This window comes from Syngnathoides biaculeatus, chromosome 15 (assembly GCF_019802595.1).
Source record: "Syngnathoides biaculeatus isolate LvHL_M chromosome 15, ASM1980259v1, whole genome shotgun sequence".
NCBI classification, from domain to species: Eukaryota; Metazoa; Chordata; class Actinopteri; order Syngnathiformes; family Syngnathidae; genus Syngnathoides; species Syngnathoides biaculeatus.
This window is the reverse complement of record NC_084654.1, coordinates 7,017,671-7,034,205: the sequence shown is the minus strand read 5'-3', so window position 1 is coordinate 7,034,205 and position 16,535 is coordinate 7,017,671. Positions and strand designations below refer to the sequence as shown.

Here is a 16,535-nt window from a genome sequence, read left to right as displayed (position 1 = left end):
CTGGAGTTCTGGAGGCTATCCCAGCAATCTTTATACAGGAGGCGGGGTATACCCTGAACTGGTTACCAGCCAATCACAGGACACATAGAGACAATCAACCATTACGATTAACGCATGTTTTGGGATGTGGGAGGAAACTAGATTGCCTGGAGAAAACCCACGCTGGCACAGGGAGAACTTGGAAACTCCACACAGAATCCCTTTAAGTAGATCTCTTTTTTTGTTTACTTTTTTTAACATTCTCTTTCTTTTTCCACGACTGAGGTCTCCATGTGCCCATTACAATGCCATTTTCTTAATGATGCTTTGTCTTACCCTCCACTTTTATCACAAAGCAAAACAATTTTATAAGTAATGGCCACTCACAGTCTCTCAGTATAAAAGGAACATCAAACATCTAAGAAAAAATATCTAAGGAACAAAACAATCACAACAACACCCAAAACCATAAAGAAAAGGCCATGAGCTCTGTCAGCATTGCCCAATTTGTATCTTTGTATTTTGTTACTTCACAATGGCCCACCTTCATAGTTGTCTGAGGCACCTACTTAGCCACGTCATGCATTCAATTGCCCACTGTTATCTGAAAACAGCCAAAAAATGAATTGTGCAAGTGAAAAAATGAAATAATCAAGAAATCTCTTTGACAAGGGCTATGAGAACATTTACCCTGTCTAAGTTGTATTTGATTTATGTAGTCATTTACTTAGACAAACAAGGGAGGTAAAAATCTTGTTGGAAATAAAAGCATTCACACTTTTCAATGATGGCTCTGTGGAAATGAGGCGAGACGGACTGCAAATTCACCTCCTCTTGTGGTTCCAGAGGGATGCATTTGATGGGCTGCTCAAGCCACTAAAATATCCCAGCAATCAGCTGCCAAAATGCTTCAGCAGCACATGCCATTCTCTTGAACGTCACCCCCAAAACACACTGTAGTGCTTCCTGAGCGCCCTCAATTCCCCTCCAGTCTCCAATCTCCTTGACGTGGGCCTTTTCAATTTTCTTCTTCTTTTTCTTGAGCTGTTTCTGGTTCCACTCTACACACCCAACCTAAATTTCAACAACACAATCAGTCCCCTGGACCACTATACTAAAACCTCTACCTGAACAATCCCATCTTCACTGTGGCTCACGTTGTTAATCGCAAGTCTCCACGTAGTCCTTTTTCCCTCCTGATAGTACCGCTTTACTCATCCTCCCCTACTGGGGCTGTCTACTCATTATATACAGCCCACCCATTATTATTATTATCATTGCTCTCTTGTCATGATACAGTATACGCTCTCCTGTGTCTCTCCAGGCCACTTCCTCAATGGCAGCTACTGCTCTTTTGAAGAGGATGAGTGCAGTTGGCAGTCGATAATGGGCGTCCCCTGGAGAAGACTCCAATCACCATCCAAGGCTACTAGACTGAGCTGCCTATCCTCAGGTGCCCTAGACATAATCTGTTGAAGTCATGTGTCCTGATGTTTTGTTTTTTGTTGTTGTTGTTTTTTGACTTTATAGTTTAAAGACACGATTCCAAGACCACGTTTGGATCAGCTTATTTGATTTGAACAATAAACCCTGATCTGGATTTTTACAACTTCAATAATAATATGCACTTTCCACATATTTGAGACAAAATGAATTTCTCTTAGGCATGTAACACAATTTACGAATCCAGTTAGAAAACACTATTGCAGCAGGTAAAAAAAACAAATCCGAGTTGATTGGAATGATGGCGCTTTTTTACTCAACTCAATTCTGCTCACCGGGAGGTTTGATTTCCACTTGGATACAGTACTGTTGGAAACTACAAAAAAAAAAAACATATTGAACATAAATGTTGAATGACATGAATGACTGTTGGCAATGTTAAGTAGAAACATTTAGTTTGAGAGGAGACTTTGTGCATCAGCAAGGCAGACCGCTGCAGCAAAATTAGGACTGTGGAAAAATAATGTAGGTGCAATGACATTTTGGTAATTTGTAGCAGTGTGTCCTCAAATGTTACAATATAGTGACATTAACCCATCTGGTCTTCCAAAGAGCAAACAAGAGTAGTTTATGTATTCATATGGTATCAGCTTGGGAAGTTTGGAATCCTGGCTGATTAAGTACAGCAATGGTGCCGCTGAGTTAAACCTGCTTTTCCCTGTAGAAAAGAATCAATACCAAGCAGAGCTGTAACTGTAGTGAAAAAGGCGACAAGGATAATGAGAAAATCTGATCCACAATTTTTTCCTCAAGAACTGACTGTAAAAAGACTATAAGAAGCCAGCATGGAAAAGCCATTGTCCATTGGTGCCATCTGTTTTTGCATAAACAGTAAAACATGCAATATTAACTGCTGAAAGCAATCTGAGTTAGAGTAGTCATTCAACAGTTAATAATTTAATCCCCCCACTCTGATTTAATGTCTTTGGTTGTCCACACCTGGCCTGGGATGTTCATTTTGTTTGTGCAAGGTGGCTGTTTAGATTAATAACCGACCTGGGTACCGTTTTCATGAATCATGACATATAAACTGCACGTGCATTGCTGGGTTCTAACTGGATTATTTCTAGCAGCTCTGTTCATTAATTGTGTGCTCATTAATTGTGTGCTTGGGGAGTTTTCATTGATAAATAACTGAAAGACGAGCAACCACATTTAGTACAAGCCATGTAGGCATGTGCCTGTATGACCGTGTGTATTCCTAGTTGTATTATTCATTTATATTATACAAGGCAGCAGTTATTATTAACTGGCAAGGAATGATTGCATTACATTAACTTGATAACAAGTCTACAATTTACTGTTCAAATGCACGACAATTCAAGCCGGATTAACTCACGCCTTTTAAGTGTGTCAAATATGAGTATGTATCAACGCAATCACACTAGCCAAAGGCACCAGATTTTCGATGTCAGATGGGATAAAGCATGCCCAACGCCCTTTGCTTAACTGCTTCTGTTGCTTTACTATGTATGTAAACACACTGAGTGTAAACTCTGACTGAATTGTAAATATTGGAGAGCAATCTATTATATCCCATCCAGTTGCAGAATCTGTTTCCCATTTAACAGACTTCATAAATCTCTTCACCAGTAAAGAATTTGAACACTCTGCTTAATCCACAATTAGTGTGGTGCTGAAAAGAGCTATGCATCATATATTTTGATATATTTCCCATCTTTTGAAGTTGAAAAAATATCCAACTCTGCAGAACCGAACCAAAATTTCATTCATGGTGGAAACTAGGCTCCGAGACTTAAAAAAAAAAAAAAAAAAGGAGAAGTGCGTGATTGCAGAACTTTGAAGTCATCTTTAATTGCTAGATCAACTGATGTGAAATAAATAAAAACTTTGTCAGACAGAAGTTGTCCCTTTCTCAAGTCTCGCTAGAGATAACAGTTGCAACATGCAGTCTTCTTTATCTTTCAGCTTGTCCCGTTAGGGGTCGCCACAGCGTGTCATCTTTTTCCATTTAAGCCTATCTCGTGCATCTTCCTCTCTAACACCCACTGTCCTCATGTCCTCCCTCACAACATCCATCAACCTTTCCTTTGGTCTTCCTCTCGCTCTTTTACCGAGCAGCGCCATCCTCAGCACCCTTTTACCAATATACTCACTCTCTCTCCTCTGAACATGTTCAAACCATCTAAGTCTGCTCTCTCTCAGCTTGTCTCCAAAACATCCAACTTTGGCTATTGCGCTAATGAGCTCATTTGTAATCCTATCCAACCTGCTCACTCCAAGTGAGAACCTCAGCATCTTCATTTCTGCCACCTCCAGTTCTGCTTCCTGTTGTATCTTCAGACCCACCGTCTCTAATCCGTACATCATGGCTGGCCTCACCACTGTTTTATAAACTTTGTCCTTCATCCTAGCGAAGACTCTTCTGTCACATAGAACACCAGACACCTTCCGCCGACTATTCCATCCTGCTTGGACCCGTTTTTTCACTTCCTTACCACACTCACCATTGCCCTGTATTGTCATCCACCCTCGCTATCTCTTATATCCCTCTCATTCACGCACATACATTCAAACAGGAAGGGACTCAGCAACCCTGCAGTCCCACCTCCACCTTAAATTCTTCTGACACACCTACGGCACATCTCACTGGTGTTCTGCTGCCCTCATACATGTCCTGTACTATTCTAACATATTTCTTTTCTTTGGTACTAGGCATGAAATCATACTGTAGCTCACAGATACTTACTTCCGTCCTGAGTCTAGCCTCCACTACTCTTTCCCATAACTTCATTGTGTGGCTCATTATCTTTATTCCTCTGTAGTTTCCACGGTCCTGAACATCATCTTTGTTCTTATAAATGGGGACTAGCACACTTTTCCTCCATTCTTCCGGTATCTTCTCTCCTGCTAGCATTCTATTGAATAAGTTGGTCAAAAACTCCACAACCACCTCTCCAAATACTTTAGATACGTCCACGCGTATGTCCAGGACCAACTGTCTTTCCATTTTTCATTCTGTTCAGTGCCTTTCTAACTTCTCCCTTACTAATATTGCCACTTGTTGGTCCTTCATGCTTGCCTCTTCTACTCTACCTTCTCTCCCATTTTCTTCATTCATTAACTTCTCAAAGTACTCTTTCCATCTACTTAGCACACTACTTGCACCAGTCAACACATTTCCATCGCTATCCTTAATCACCTTTACTTGATGCACATCCGTCCCATCTCTATCCCTCTGTCTGGCCAACCTGTACAGATCCTTTTCTCTTTTTTTCGTCTCCAACCTGGAGTACATGTCATCATATGCCTCTTGTTTAGCCTTTGCCACCTCTACCTTTTCCCTACAGTACATCTCAATGTATTCCTTCCGCCTCTCCTCAGTCCTCTCCGTGTCCCACTTCTTCTTCGCTAATCTCTTTCCTTGGATGACTTCCTGAATTTTTGGGTTCCACCACCAAGTCTCCTTCTCCCCTTTCCGACCAGAAGACACCCCAAGTACTCTCCTGCCTGCCTTTCTGACTCTCTCAACATGCAGCCTAATCAAATGCAATGAATGCACAGTTGATAAGATTTTTGAACCTTAGTCACGGGTTAAAGTCACTTTGTCACAACGGCCATTGTGCCCATTTTTGAGAAATGTACCAGGTTTCATTTTTGATGTGTTCCACTGTATAATAATGGAAGTGTTTTTGTTGAAAAGGTGCAACACTCAGTTTGGAGAGGAACCAGTTCAAAGGCCAACGTCTCTCCGCATTACTAAGGAGTCCTCTCTTTCCACCTCCTTTAAGAAACTCCCCATGCACGGTGAGCACATAATTACATTCTATTTCTCACTGAATGATTACATTTAAACTAAATACTGTATGGTTATACACTTAAGAGAGATATAGTCAAAATAAATCTCTCCATGTTTAGGGATGCTGGCGTTCAATCAAAGGGTGCTTGAACACTCCCACAATTTAGCTAGAAATGCCTACAACCAGGAGAAATGCCTAGAAACAATTTGAATTTGATGGAAATATGTAATGTACATATTAAAAAGAGCAAAGCAATACGAGCAAAGCACGCCCCCCATATTGTAAATACAATGCGGGATTTTTGTGGACAGGCATGTTGTAGACAGTGCTGTACCATCACAGATTTTCTCTTTTGTCTCATAATACGAACCAAAGAAAAAAGGTGATTCCAGATTAAGAAACTAAATACCTTTCCAAACATTGAATTGGTGCTGTTCATTCGGGCCTGTGTGCTCCTGGAAAACTACTGCATATTAATGATATCCATTTTGGGAATTAGCACAGCTCACTTTCATGTCATGCCCGATGTCCACCGCATGTTCATCCATTTTCAAGTCCCCATCTGGTTTCACAAAGGATGATAAGCACCTTAAATTGTGATGGATAATGAAGCGCTTGACAAAAAAGATGTTATATTCATTTTTCCGGTTGTGCTGCCTTTCTGTGTCACGCTTATCAGAATGAAGCAAGCCTCTTTTCCAGTGAAATGGTGAAACAAGAATGATGTGTTTGGCTTTAATGAAATGCTGTTGAGGGACACACTAGCAAGCAATGCTTGTTGGCAAGCTTGAGAGCTGTTTTCTTCTTGCAGTTTAATTTGTGCTATGCCCTGTGTGTTTTCAGGCCAGATTAGTTTGACTATATCCCTTCAGGAAACAACTAAATTAGATTAATTTGTGGAGAGGTATGCAAAAGTGGTGTTGATGCAAAACAACCCCAGTCACCCTCCTGGTTGAATTCTGTTGATCGCTGAATCATTGGAGAGCTGCTTGTGTTGTTTGATCATATTGTCCACATAAAACATTGGGCCTCATACACCCAATTGATAGGGTGGGAAAATGTCTCAAGAGGAATGTGGCATTCATCATTTTTCCACACTACAAGACCCTATTATAGAGCAATTTGTTCCTTTAACTTTACAGTTGTTTGCATTGTCACATTTGTTTCTGTTGTTTTTCAGGTCTGTCTGTCTTAAGATAATCACTCAAGATGCGAGTGTGATTTACCACCTTTAAATGTTGGTTTTGACACCTTTAGAATGTGTTTTTTCCCTGCCTTCTTGACTTTACCTTTGTCAGTCTCACGCTGCTCATTGTGTCATTAGCTTCTCTTGGTCTCATCTATTATGCCCTTTTGTGTCAGCCAGGCAGTTCCTTCCCTCGGGTTGTCACCACTTGTTTTGTTTTTAATTATTCTTTTTGTTGTGCCTGGTTTCTTTGTTCCTATTTTCCGATCCTTGTCAAAGCTTCTCGTTATGTTTCTATGGTACTTAAGGAAGTAAGTTACCCTCCCTAAGATTTAAGGGTGCATGGGAGTTTGCAAAACTGGTCCACACGGGCTTTGCTGACTCGGAATGACTAGCATCCCTTGCAAAGTTCTTTGGGGGTAGATCCAGGAGTACATGGTCTGGCTTGTTACTTCCAGACCTGTAAAATGTTAATAGGAGCTGGATATCCACCACTAGAAATTACTTGGAGCTAGGATGGAGAGTATGTCTAGTTCTTCTATTTTTTTGGGAATGATGTTGTTCTGATGGCCTCATCAGGTTGTTACCTTCAACATTTGCTGGGACAGTTCGCAGCCGATGGTAAAGAATCTATGTTACAATCTTCTTAAATCAGACACCATGGTTGCGACATCCAAAATAATTAGTGAGGTCACTGTATCGGACTGCCATAGTGAAGTGAAAGCTGAGCCAAAAAGCAATCTTCATTCCCACTCTCACCTACAGTCAAGTTTCACAATTTTGTGGGATTAATTTAAATCTCTGATGGGAATTTGAATTACTCAGCAGGCATGTGAAATGTCATATAGGAAATCTTTGTCAATCTTACGGAACATAAATCAAAAGAAAAAAAGACATGAACAGAGCTACCCTGATGTACGAACACCATAACATCTGCATGCAGTGTCATAGTTCTGGGTATTCTGTCATAGCTATTCTCTAGATCTACAATGACAACATGTAGGTCCTTCTGACCTTTATACTTTTCCACCAAGGCAAATAATGCATCTGTGGTACTCATTCTTGGCATGAAATCATACTGTTCCTTGCAAATATTCACATCAGTCCTGAGTCTGGCCTAAAGTACTCTTTCCCATAACTTCATTGGGTGGCTCATGACGTTCATTTGTCTGGAGTTCCCATTGCTCTGCACATCACATTTGTTCTTAAAAATGGGGACTGGCAGACTTTTCCTCCATTCCTCAAGCATCTTCTCACCCGCTATAATTATTTTGAACAATCTGGTCATGAACTCCACAGCCATCTCAGAGATGTTTCCATGCTTCCACAGGAATGTCATCTTCTTTCTCATTTTCCTCATTCATCAACTCTTGTATTGTTCACATCTATCCAGTACACCACTGCCATCAGTCAACACATTTCCATCTCTATCTTTACTCACCTCCTGCACATCTTCCCATCTTTATCATTCTGTCCAGCAAACCTGTAGAGATACTTCTCTCCTTCTTTAGTGTCCAACTTAGTGTACATGTCTTCGTCTACCTCTTGTTTAGCCTTTGCCACCACTACCTTTTCCCTGTGTCCCATCTTGGTGAATTCGTTCTCCTTGTCCCACTTATTCCAAGCCAACATCTTTCCTTGTATGATTTCCTTTGCTGTCAGATTCCACCACGAAGTCTCTTTTTCCCCCTTCCTGTGAGAATATACACCAAGTACTCTCCTGCCTGTCTCTCTGATCACCTTGGCGATAGTGATCAGGTCTTATGGAAGCTCTTTCTGTCTGCTTTGAGCCGGTCTTTGTGACAATTTGAGATGCTAGATCTCAGCGAATGGCAATGACCTATGGGGTCCCTCAAGGGTCAGTTCTTGGACCTCTCCTGTTCAGCCTGTATATGCTACCCTTTGGTCAAATTCTTCAAAACTTTAATTTTGACTACCATAACTATGCAGATGACACACAGTTATATTTAGCAGTATCTCCAGATGACTACAGTTCAATTGAGGTATTATGCCACTGTCTAAATCAGATAAATAACTGGATGAGCCAGGACAAAAGAAAAGAGAATTGCTGTTAGTAAACACCTGGACTCTGTAAAAAAGAAAGACCAAGTCCGAAACCTTGGTGTTTTGATTGATTGATTGATTGATTGATTGATTGATTGATTGATTGATTGATTGATTGATTGATTGATTGATTGATTGATTGGTTGATTGATTGATTGATTGATCATATCAAATAAATCACAATACTGCCTTCTACCACCTGAAGGACATATCTAGAGTGAAATCTTTTATGTGTCAAGCAGACCAGGAAAAGCTAATCCATGCTTTCATCTCAAGTAGACCTGACTACTCTAATGGCCTTCTGACTGGACTCCTAAAAAGAGTATTAAATAGCTGCCACTCATTCAGAATGCTGCAGCTCGCATTCTGACTAAAACAAAGTGGTCAGAGCATATAACTCCAATCCTAAAGTCTTTGCACTGGCTTCCAGTCAACTTTAGAATAGACTTTAAAGTTCTGCTACTGGTCTATAAATCACTAAATAATTCAGGTCCTGAATACATAAAAGAAATGCTTACGGAATACAAACCAGTAGAGCTCTGAGATTGACTGACTCAGGTCTAATAGTGGAGAGCAGATTCCACAGCAAACATAGTGAAGCAGTATTTAGCGATTATGCTGCACACAAATGGAATAAATTTCCAATAGACGTGAGGTCAGCACCAAGTGTGAATGCTTTTAAATCCAGGTTGAAAACTCTTGTTTTTTCTCATGCTTTGTCGTCTTAATGTTCCTTCCCAACGAAAGACTCATCTTACACACCATCATCCTATGCGATCCAGCCACACTTTCAACCTCCACTATCTTACATTCAGTAACCTCCTTCAGATTACATCGTCTACACAAGATGCAATCCACCTGCATTGTTCTACCTCTGCTCTTCACTTTTATATATATGCCTCTTCCGGGAAACAAAAGTTCACTTCAGCCATTTCCATCCTTTTGGCAAAGTTCACCACCATCCCATCTGTCCCACCAAGCTCCTTTCTTGTTTGCCAAATTTACCCATCACTTCTTCATCACTTCTGCTTCCTTGACCAACAAGTCCATTAAAATCTGCACTATTCACGACTCTCTGGCTATCTGCGATTCTCATAACTATTTCGTCTAGCTCCTTCAAGAATTTCTTTCACCACAAGGTCACATCCAGCCTGTGGGGCATAGCCGATAATCACTTTATACATAACACCCTCAATTTCAAGTTTCAACCTCATCACTTGATTTCATAGGCTTTTCACCTTCAAAACATTCTTAGCAAACTCTTCCTTTAGAATAACCCCCACTCCATTTTCTTCCTACCCACACCAGGGCAAAATATTTTAAATCCAGCCCCGAAACATCTACCCTTACTGCCTTTCCACCTGCTCTCCTTTACACAAAATATTATCAACCTTCCTCCCAGTCATAATGTCAACTTTTTTTCCCCCCGTCATAGTCTCAACATCCAAAGTCCCCACATTCAGATGTAGGCTCTGTGCTTTTCTCTTTTTTTCTGCCCAAGTTCCAGCTTGCCACCTCTCTTTCATCTTCGACCCACAGTAGTTGAATTTTGACAGGCGCCCTGCAGGTTAACAGCGTCGGGGGTTGACGTTAACTCTGGCCACGGTCAATCTGGTATGGAATTCTTTAGATGAACGCTCATATTTATTTGGCAAAGTTTTAAGCCAGATGCCCTTCCTAACCAACCATCTGCATTTATCCAAGCTTGGGTCAGGCCTACAGTTTGCACTGGCTTGTGAGTCCCATAGGCCTGCATTATGCCACTCAGTAGACCATGACCTTCAAAGGCACACATAAAAGACTATAGTTTTTTTTCCTTTTGTTATTGTTTTGATTTTATATGTGCAGAATTGGTAAGCTAACCCTAATATACAAATTCAGGATATTATTTCAAATGTTTGTTTGTATGTATGTTTCCTATACAGTGCAAAATAATTTCCCATTATGAAAAACATGTACCAAAAATTGTGGTGGGTTTTTCGGGGTGGCTACAATGGATTAATGTCATTTCAATTCAGTTCAATTAATTTAAATCAATCATTTATTAAATACATGAGTATAGTGAGTTATAAGCTTGGTCTGGAAAAAAAAGAAACTCATAAATTAAGGTGCCACTGTGTTGTTATTATATAATAGTAGATGGGCTTAATTCTTTATATTGTTTGATGTATCTCGTGGCACTGGAACTGTTACATAGATCACTGTGGTTGCCATGTTTTACAAGAATTGCATGCGTGTATTGTATGTTTGCCACAGGTTCGGTTTTGGGTGTGTTCTGGAAGTATACAGAAAGGGGCGTTGTCTTTGTGGATAGCAGAGAACAGCACGGGCCCCAAGGACCAGCGCCAAGTGTGGCACTCAGCCAGCGAAACTACATCTGACAGAGGCTGGAAACTCATCACAGTTCCACTTTATGGGCTGGCTGACTGGTACGACACCCATCAGTGTCACTGCTTGATTATTTCAAGACAGAATGTTTGAAGTATTCTCAAGGCATCAGATTGGTTTTAGATTTAAGCACTCATCAAGTCCCATTGCAACTGTCCATCACACATATATAAATACTTGGGTGGTGACAAGGCAATGGAGGTCTGGACCAATAAATTCATCTTGGTCTGTTTCTCTCATAAATGCATTTTTAAAGCAATTCTATTCCATTCTTTCTCAACTACATGACATTCACAAATCCCATAGACTACAGTGCACACACAATGGAAGTGCCATGTGTAGAAAATTGTCGCTTCCTTTTTTATTTTGCTTGACTGTGATACAGTGTTGAAATCAATACACAAGGATTCATCCTGCTGCCTTACAATTAGCTTTGTCCCTGAATTCCCCTCAAAGAGGAGATCAATTAAAGCTAAACAGACAGAAGAAGAAAGGGAAAAAGAAACCCACATAAAGCATTGCATCTTCGTTTCCCTGACTGGTGGTTTCTTTGCCATTCAAGCTCAGATAATCCTGCTCCACTGAGAGTGGTTAATTTTTCATTCTGGGTTATCTAGCCAGTAGTGCTTATGTTCTAAATTAGAGTGTCATGTTTGCAACCATCAGGTGAACCTTAAAGTCTTTGCAAAGTGACCTTTTGTAGAACTTGTAAGTATAGCTCAAAGTGCTGACCACAGTCAGACCATGACCAGACCAACAATAAACCTAAACACAGTACAAACAAGTAGGCTCATTGGTATGTAAAAGATAAACTAAAATGCCTTACCTAGAAAAAATGACAAATTTAAGTTGGACATCTTAATGAAAAAAAGATAATGAAACGTCACACAAGTATTCCAACTATATTTACCCTCATGACCCACAGATGTACAGGTAGTCCCATTGATGTTTAAACATCTATGTCCAAATTAATTGTGGATTGATGTATGACATTATAATGACAAGTATGTGTTACCTCTCAAATATGGAATGATGTCTGTATTTAAAAATTAAAGCAGCAGATAATGAAATTCCAATCACTGACAGGTAGTTTGCCAGAATTCTTGACCAAAACTCATGTGCGACTTAATGACTTTCATTCAAAAGGCGCACTAATTTCTCCTTGTCTCAATTCCTTCCAGAGCTGTCAAACCTTTTTGCAAGTTATATGGTAGTTTAAAGTCCGCTGTCCTCCACAGGTTCTGGCTTCTTTTCAGCTCAGAAGAGGGACCTGGATCTGGGCTTGTGTCCATTGTCGCACTTGACAACATTTCTTTCAGTTTTGACTGCTTCTTAGCATGTGAGTATTCATTTTTATTTTATTTCAGACTTTTTTTGGAAGTAATGCCATCCATCTATTTTCTGTACTGCTTATCCTCACAAGGATCGCAGGCATGCTGGAGCCTATCTCAGCTAACTGCTGACAGGAGGTGGGATACCTGAACTGGTTTCTACCCAGTCAAAGTGCACATATTAGCAAACAACCATTTCCACTCCCGTTACACATTCGGGTAATTTCGAGTCTTTTGATAACTTACCATGCATGTCTTTGAGATGTGAGAGGAAATCGGAGTACCCAGAGAAAACCCACATAGACACAGTCCTGTAGGGGGTGATACAAGGAGTTATTTATTTTTTTAGTTAGTCAACTTTACACCCCTGTAGTAGCATGGTCAACAAAGCCTGCATTGCATCACGTGACCCACACATTGCCCCACGCAGTACCTCCACATAGCTTTTGTATAGTTTGCCGTGCAAAGATCGAAAAAACTTGATGTGCGGAGAAAGCCACGGAGCCCATCTCTTTTCATTGGTCTGTTTTAGTCACATGCTGTGATGACGTATTTGTCATTCCTACCGGCTCCACATACTTCCTATGCTGGCACCTTCTTGATCAGTTTTGCAATATAATTAAACATTTCATCTGGTCATGTAGTTCCATTTGTTCAAGCAGACATTTTTCCATGGTCTCCATTGTTGTTGTTTTGTTCTTTTTTACGGAAAGGAAAGGAAAAGCAGCTACCAGAAATGACCAAAATGTGCAGAGGAAACTACACCCGGTGGAATACTAGCCAATAACAGCTGTAGTGACACCTCTGAGTTGGACAAGAATTGCAACACGTTTTCAAAATTGCACACAAAGGTTACCCTCAAGTTTAAAGGCAGCTGTTGCCCAAAGGTTAAGATCATCACCTGCCACCATGGGGGACCTAAGTTGAAGTCCCTGACTGGTCTCACAGCTATGGTGTCCTTGAGCGAGACACAGATAGCCTGGACTCCTTCCAAGCCAGCTCTGTTACAGTGTCTTCAACTAACAAGTGTGTGTGTGAGTGTGTGTGTGTGTGTGTGTGTGTGTGTGTGTGTGTGTGTGTGTGTGTGTGTGTGTGTGTTTACTGAGACGGGTAAAATGCAGAGAGCAAATTGTGTGCACATGCATGCATGTTCATAATTCACTATGTTCATAGTGATGTCAGCGTGCACATGTGAGTAAACCTTTTGACCACCTGAGAAAGAAACCTCTAGACCACCTTATATGGGCTGTTCAGTCCCTGTTCAATTAAAGTCTGTGTTTGGTCCGTTTTTAACTTTTATGGAGAGCACTTCTAGGTGCAGCCAAGGTGTTGAGGGAATCTGATTTTTTCAAGTAATGTGGTTCATTTAGTTTGACCAAGCTGTGATGGTCAACTCTTACAGGAGCAGTTCACAGCAGAGTGTGAAGTGGCTGGGTTGAAAATCGACACCTTCAAATCTGAGATCTCTCCTTTGCTGGAAAATGGCAGAGTGCCCTCTGTATTTCAGGGAGGAGATCCTTCCCCTTGTTGTGAGGTTTAAGTATCTTAGGTTATTCGAACAATGAAAGGAAAACTACAAGCAAATCAGCACAGCATCTGCATTGATGCAGACTCTGCATCCACCTTTCTTTTCTCATTTTCTACCTTAGCCTGTAGTCAAGAGCTGTAGATTCAATTGTTTGAAAGGAGTCTCTTCTGCAGTGGGTTCAGGCTCTTTCCTCGGGGTAGGGTGAGAAGCTCAGTCATCCAGAAGGGGCTCAGAGTAGAGTCCCTACTCCTCCGCATCCTGCAGAGTCCTAGTAAGACGTTCTAGGAATGTTCAACCCGGAGAAGTTCCCATGGAAGACCCAGGAGATGCTCAGGACATTGTCTCTTAGATAGCCTGGGAAGGACTCTGGAAGAGCTCCATAAAAAGGACAGAGGAAAGGGAGGTCTGGGACTCTCTGCTGAGGCTGCTGTCTCTGCAACCTGGCAACTAATAAGTGGAAGATGAATGGATGAAGGAAATACTGATTATGTAAATAAGTGAAAGACAAGCATTAAACAAATTGTGCTGAGAATTACCTTTTCGCAACAGATTAAAAATCAGTTTAAAAATGGACAGCTCGTTTGAGACGGACAAGCTATTATGTTTCTAATTTCTCAACACAAAGGGCTTTGTTCTGATATGGTGTGATGTATAAACCACTATTTATTTTCTCCTTTTTCACATATTGGTCGTTTGGTAACATCAGGTTGTATTTACATCCAATTCTTGGGCAAAATTTTGAAAATGTTACCATAATGATGTCTCTGTTGAACCATTAGATGGTGAAGATTTCATATCATTCACCTCTCTCTGAATGATGTGAAAAAAAAAGATTTTCTATTTTAAAAACGGGGAAAACAGGAGTAAGATGACATCCCTGTCTGGCTGGAGAACAAAAGGTTAAGAGTGCAAGACTCTTCCATCTCTTCCTTCCTCAAGATACATGTTTGATATGTGACAGGAATAGTAATGCCGCAGAATCTCTGCAGCGAATATAAATCGGACAACCAGGTCAAGTTAATCAGCAGATTTACGAAGAAAAAATAAACTACAAAAGTATGTTAAAACATACACATGATTTGTGTATCTCATGTATCTCACTTGATTTTCACATAATTCATTAATTATAATAACTAATAAATAAGGAATGTGATCGAACAGAAAATTCATTCATCTTGTGCAAACTAAGTGACACCTGCTTGCTGGAAAACCCTTCAATTTTCCAATCAAATGAATGACTACATATTGTTTTAGTGCATCACCTTGATCAAGTTCAACATTAAAGTTGAAAAACATTCAGGAAAATGATGATAAAATGATATAGTGATTTGATCATGACAGGACAATCTGTGGATGATGTCGGTGCTATACTTTCTCCAAGTATCATTTCTAATGTACTGACATAAACTCTTTCATTTCATGTTGACAAGTGTCATCTACTTTTGCAGCTGTATTGTATTGTGATAAAGCCTCCTAATGCCTCTGCCAACAAAATTATGGAGTAGCATACTCGGATTTGTTTAGCGGCACTAGCCTTTCATTACTTAGCAAGCTAACCTTCTATTTCGTGGACGATGGCAAACACTGATTGACTAGTGTAGAAAACACTCTGAGGCCAACACTACAGTTGTGCCACCGTGCCACCTTATGGTGAAACAGCCATGCTTAAAGTTCTATTTTCAAAAGGTTATTTCTGACTTAACATTTTACTTCATAAAAGTAAAGACAATCAATTTGTCATAGTTCATAATGAAAAGTTCACTTCTGCCTCCCCTCACACCATCTCCAGTTACTCCTCTATCAGCTTGTGCTGCTGATCAAGTCAGCTGCTCCATAGGCCGCTTCGTCTTGTGCTGATACGTGTCCAAATTACCAATGTTGGCAAACAAATAACAAAAAACAACAAAACAAATACAGATTCAGTTAGAAGGTTCTAAATGTAAATTGCGGCTTCAAATGGTGTTTTGTGCAGCAGAAAAGGCCTTGCTGGCCCTAATGGCCTAACAATGATAAACTGAGTAGAATGAATATTAACAGCTTTCAATATACAGTTGCATACTGTATAATATGCGACCTTGATTTAACTGACAAAATAGCACCGAGGTGTTGCACGTTACAGCAAATTGACTGAAATATTGAAGCACTTTTTGTGGCCATATGCACCCATATTATTGTATCGTATAAAGCTATAGTTTTGAACTTTTTTCATGACCTAAAATGCCCAGTGCTTACAGTAGAAAGTTATTGGAAATACATACTGAATAAAAAATCTTGAAAATTCAAAGATTTAAATTGTATTCCAACTTATCACTGTCATGATCCTGGATTCCAGCCAGGGCTGGGCGTGGCCGTCTAATCGGAAGGGTCACACCTGCGCCTCATGACCTCCGATTAGACCCAGTACATATAGGACCCGGGGGACGACAGAGACTCTGCTAGATCGTTGCCTCTCATGCCTCGTTCCCGCACTACCGTACTCCTGACGTCTACCTCCCGTGTACCGACCAACGCCTGTCTACCGACCTACCCCGTAAGCCTGCCGTTGCTGATCTTGCTGCTTGTTTGGACTGACTCCCTGGTAACCAACATTGGAACGAATAAAGGCTTATTCCGCACTGCTTACCTCTCACCTGAGTCGTGCATTTGGGTCCACCCTTGAGCCCCGCATCGTGACAGAACGATCTAGCCAAGAACATGGACCCAGCCAACTCTGAAGCCATTCGCCGTGCGCTGCAAGTGCAGGGCAAACGCCTGGGTGAGCAAGAGGCTGCTCTCCAGGGTATGACTCACCAGAT

At 40.7% G+C, this 16,535-nt stretch overlaps 1 protein-coding gene across 6 annotated transcripts in view; it reads left to right on the top strand.

Moving 5' to 3' along the window:
* alk (ALK receptor tyrosine kinase) overlaps positions 1 to 16,535 on the top strand; it is a 453,734-nt gene that overhangs the window by 346,463 nt on the left and 90,736 nt on the right. For all 6 annotated transcript variants that reach the window (XM_061844090.1, XM_061844089.1, XM_061844092.1 and 3 more), the window contains 4 exons: positions 1,304 to 1,432; positions 5,147 to 5,250; positions 10,750 to 10,922; positions 12,120 to 12,220. In XM_061844090.1, the coding sequence (XP_061700074.1) occupies positions 1,304 to 1,432; positions 5,147 to 5,250; positions 10,750 to 10,922; positions 12,120 to 12,220 (507 nt within the window). The remainder of the gene's footprint in view (positions 1 to 1,303; positions 1,433 to 5,146; positions 5,251 to 10,749; positions 10,923 to 12,119; positions 12,221 to 16,535) is intronic.